The sequence below is a fragment of the Micropterus salmoides genome, unplaced genomic scaffold, assembly GCF_014851395.1.
Source record: "Micropterus salmoides isolate LMB-PRFRI ecotype aquatic unplaced genomic scaffold, ASM1485139v1 Ms_hic_scaffold_3616, whole genome shotgun sequence".
Classification (NCBI taxonomy): Eukaryota; Metazoa; Chordata; class Actinopteri; order Centrarchiformes; family Centrarchidae; genus Micropterus; species Micropterus salmoides.
This window is the reverse complement of record NW_024042947.1, coordinates 26,703-31,117: the sequence shown is the minus strand read 5'-3', so window position 1 is coordinate 31,117 and position 4,415 is coordinate 26,703. Positions and strand designations below refer to the sequence as shown.

At 41.8% G+C, this 4,415-nt stretch overlaps 1 protein-coding gene across 1 annotated transcript; it reads left to right on the top strand.

Annotated features, from left to right (window-relative positions):
* Positions 1-231: 231 nt before the first annotated feature.
* On the top strand, positions 232-3,041 carry LOC119884661 (leucine-rich repeat-containing protein 3-like). Its single transcript, XM_038695030.1, has 2 exons — positions 232-423; positions 1,808-3,041. The coding sequence occupies exon 2, from the start codon at positions 2,150-2,152 to the stop codon at positions 2,948-2,950; it is 801 nt and encodes a 266-aa protein (XP_038550958.1). The 5' UTR covers positions 232-423; positions 1,808-2,149; the 3' UTR covers positions 2,951-3,041.
* Positions 3,042-4,415: the final 1,374 nt, after the last annotated feature.

Sequence of the window (4,415 nt, the reverse complement as noted above, 5' to 3'; positions counted from 1 at the left end):
CGGTGCGACTCCTCGAGACCTTTCCGGAACACCACCTCTACAGACACCATCATCACCACCAACAAGTGTGACTGTCATGTTGGGTTTTACGAGGAGACATTAAAAGAGCCACATTTGGAGATATGAATCATTTCACTCGGAGATTTAATAACTTCCCCGCGTGCCACTGAGGAACTTGACAGTTAAATTCTTTATTCCCTCACGGAAAAGTGGACGCTGACTAGGCTTTTATTTTATTTTTTAAATGTTGTTTTAGTATTTATTTCCAGAGAGGTTCAGCCTTCTTTCAGCGATGATACAGATGTGAAATGAGCAAACTACTGCCGCACTATCTACGATGTGTGCGCTTTGGTACAACACTACCTTTTCTTGGCATGGATAGAAAAGTACCTATCAGTGCATTCCAGGGTAAAAGTCTTTACGGTGAGTACCTCTACAAGTATCATACTTGTTCATTAAGTTATTAGCCCGTTTGGATTTGTTTTTGCCGATGGAAAATTCTAACCACATAACCACATGTTAATGTGTTTAAAATCCGCAATATTACAAAACGCTGTTCTGTTTGCGCTGCACGTGGGCATCATTATCCTGATTCAAATGAAATCTTTACCCAGGGTCTTCTTGCCTCTACAGGTCCACACCTAATATATTTTTAGAATACATACATGCTTACTTTTCAAAATTTAGTTTCCAACTGTGATAGTTTATTTTATTGTTTGTTTTACTTAAATTTCCTTGCTGAACTGAACAAAACATCTGAGGTAGCCTATTTAAGAGCCAATTTGCCACCTAATTTCATTTTAAAGAAATGACTACACAAGCATGTTGGAAAGGACAAGCTGCAGCATGCAGGTATGCATGTGTAAACCTTAATATGTACTGTTTTACTTAATGACGTGGGGGCGTCACAACAACAGCGCAGCGTGTTTTAGCCGCCCTTGTGTGTGCAGATGCCACATCTTATCTACACCTCTTGCTGAGCTCATACTGATGAGAACGTGAGGGGCTTATTTAAGACTCCTTTGTGTGTATGTGTATGGCCTTAAGCCATGCAGCCCTTGCCAAAGACAAAGGCAAAATAGACAAGAAAAATTAGAAGAAGACAGGGGCTCCGTGGGGCGGATGACCTCGAACACAGCGAGGAGTTCACTGTGTAATCAGTTTAGCCCACCAGAGGGTGCACAGTCCTGAAGCGATGATCCTCCCGCAGGGTAGATGTTAGTAGCAATGTTAGAGCCTGCAGCTATTCTTATCTTGTGCCTGTGAGTGAGAAACAGCAGTCCTTGACGGGAGAGAGCTGTGTAAAAGCTTTTTCTCATTGTTGGAGTTGAAGTTGTTTTTGTTGCTGTGGAGTTTTTTCTTCATTGTACAGTTGTGAAATAATAAATATTGATTTGCACTACCGTGCTTTAGCAACAGAAATTAATTCCATGTAGCCTAACATTTATTGTAGACAATGCAGAACAAAATCACATTTTCCTAATTGAATGAGAAAATGCTGGTGATGACCCAAGAGTGTGTCTGCCGGTTTATGAGATTTGCTAAAGTGAAATGGATTTATCTCAATAATCACATTACACATTTGTAAACATTATGGGAATACATTTACTCAGCTCAATTTATTGAGACAAAAGCAATTTTCTGTGCACTTAGAAAATGACTTATCTTAGCAAAAGTCTCCGTCTGAATAAGCTGGATTCTTCATATGTACACTGACTGCAACTATATTGCCATCTCCTGCCACATTGAAGAATTAAAAATTAGTTTTTCTGCTCAAGAATAACGCTAATTTCTTTGTTTCTTTCAGTGTACAACATGAGGTGTTGATTCCAGGGTTGATTGCCCCGCTCCTAACGCTCTGAAGCTTTCAATGTCCTCACAATAAACCTGAGATTACAGTTCCCTGCTGGAATGTGCTCAGTGAGCAGCTCAAATTTTGGATGAGCTCTTTTAACATGCATTTCAAACGGTTATATGAAACTCTATCAAATCAATTTTAAAGGATTATCTCAATGTTTGGCTGAATGACCTGATCATTTTGGCATTTTGAAAGCTAATAAAGCTGCAATCATTGGTTTCTAATGCTGGGAAATAGGTGAAACTATGATTGCTTTTGCCTGACGGGATTTGTTGGAGGGCGCTGCTAAATATGCAGGACTTAGCGGGGCCTGGCATGCCCAGGAAATCTCCCATCTTTGATGGGTTTGCCCTCTTTTGGGGCTTGTTCTTTGGATTATTCACAGCAGGTTCACCAGTGAGGGCTTGTCCCATGAGCTGCCACTGCATGGAGAAGAGTGGCATGACCGTGGTCCAATGTATGTCTCGCAACTTGGAGAAGATCCCATCAGATCTTCCAAGAGATACTGTTGTCCTACTTTTGGCATCCAACCACATCACCCACATCCCCAACCACGTCTTCAAAGAACTGCACTACCTTCAGGAGCTGGACCTGTCTAACAATGACATAGAAACTGTCGAGGTTGGAGCTTTTCAAGGTGTTTCTGACAGCCTCCTGGTCCTGGATCTATCAAACAATCGCATCCAAAGTGTCCCCAAAGAGGCATTTGCCCGTCTACGGGCAAAAATCAGCCTCTCCAACAACCCGTGGCACTGTGAGTGTACGCTGCAGGAGGTCCTGAGGGAGCTGCGGCTGGACCCCGAGACAGTGAACGAGGTGATCTGCCACACAGCGGTGCAGGAGGAGTATGCAGGCAAACCGGTAATACAGGTGCTGGACTCAGGGATCAACTTCTGCAACTTTCACCACAAGACTACCGACATAGCCATGTTTGTCACCATGTTCGGATGGTTCACCATGGTGATTGCGTACGTCATCTACTATGTGAGACATAATCAAGAGGATGCTAGGAGGCACCTGGAGTACCTCAAATCACTGCCCAGCAGCTCTCAGATCAGTAAGGACTTTGACACCGTCAGCACTGTTCTCTAGCAGGGCCGTATGCAGCTCACGTGTGTGCCTGTAAATATGTGAGTAAATGTGTGGTTATGTACAAAATGACTAAAAAGCTGTTTTGACGTTATCGCCCGTGTCTTTGATCACACTCTTTGGGGTCTTTCAGTGACTAAAATGAGGCATTCATTTTGATTTCTTGAAATTTTTTTCTGACAAATTAAATATTTTCTATTATTCCAAAATAATTTACAGCTACACAGGGCAACAATGATAGCACAAAATAAACAAAATACTCACATTTCCATGAGAGATGATAGATCTGGACTGGAGAGATAAATATTTCCACTCTGGTGTCGATCCGCCGTGTGATTGAATTTGGACTGAGAAGAATGAGGACGACAGTGTTTCCGAGTTGCTTTGGATTGATTTATGTTCTTCTTGTCACACTGTCAAAGTAAAGGACATTTTATGAGCCACTGGCTAATATATGAAATAGGGCAAGGTGTTAACATTCATCTGGCATAACAGCTCTGCCTCCAATAAACCTCACATATGAAACTATTTAACCAGGAAATAAGGTTACTCTGCAGCCACTGAATCGTGACATTTTAAAGACAAATGTAAGAAAAGGTTGCCATACACTTGCAGCTCTGATGTGTTAAACGAGCATTTCAGCATGTCGTGCCGAGGTTATGAAAACAATGTTAACATGTCTACTTTATTACCAGGCACATACCTCCCAAAAATAAGCTGATTGGTGGAGTCAATTCCAGTCAGGAAACGGGTTCGAAAAAGGGATAAAAAAAAAAAGTTACTCAAGCCATCTGAGCGACACCTGTGCATGTTCACCTACGTGCAGCCCGGAGAAGCATAATTCCAGCCTCAGTGTGGGCAGCAAAAAACTCATTTATAAGATTAAAAGAGGCTGAAAAGTTCCCAGTTGACTGATAACTCTCTGTGACCCTTTTTACACTTCAAATCTTTTGATTCAATATTATCAGCTTTGTATACTGTTTTTGGAGTTAAAGATGTGTGGGGTCCAATTTTAACTGTATGTATGAATGCATTTCTGTTGAATGTCAACATTCAGAAGTGTTATTTCTCTTACTTGTGAACCATTGCAGCAAACCACAAATAGCTGAATTAACATGCCACAACCGTTCCAGCTATTGATTTGATTGTAGCACAATACTGTTTGTTTGGACGCAAACTCAATATCTTTTTAACTGCGAATGGCTTATTTTGTTGGTCAAGAGTTGATTGTGTCAAAGTGCCTATTCTCCGGGACGTCTCCACCATAGCGTGCGGGTACCATACCTGTGCACAAAGTTGGACAACTGAGTGTCAAGACCCCTCCCAGTCCACCCTCGCCATTGTAGAACTCAGAGTCAGTGACAGTGTATGTCTAGCAAACTTCAGTGTAGAGCTGGAGACCTGAGTCATAAAGGTGTAAAAGCCCAATTCCTCAGATGGGTGGATTTTTCCAAAAAAGGACAAGAAT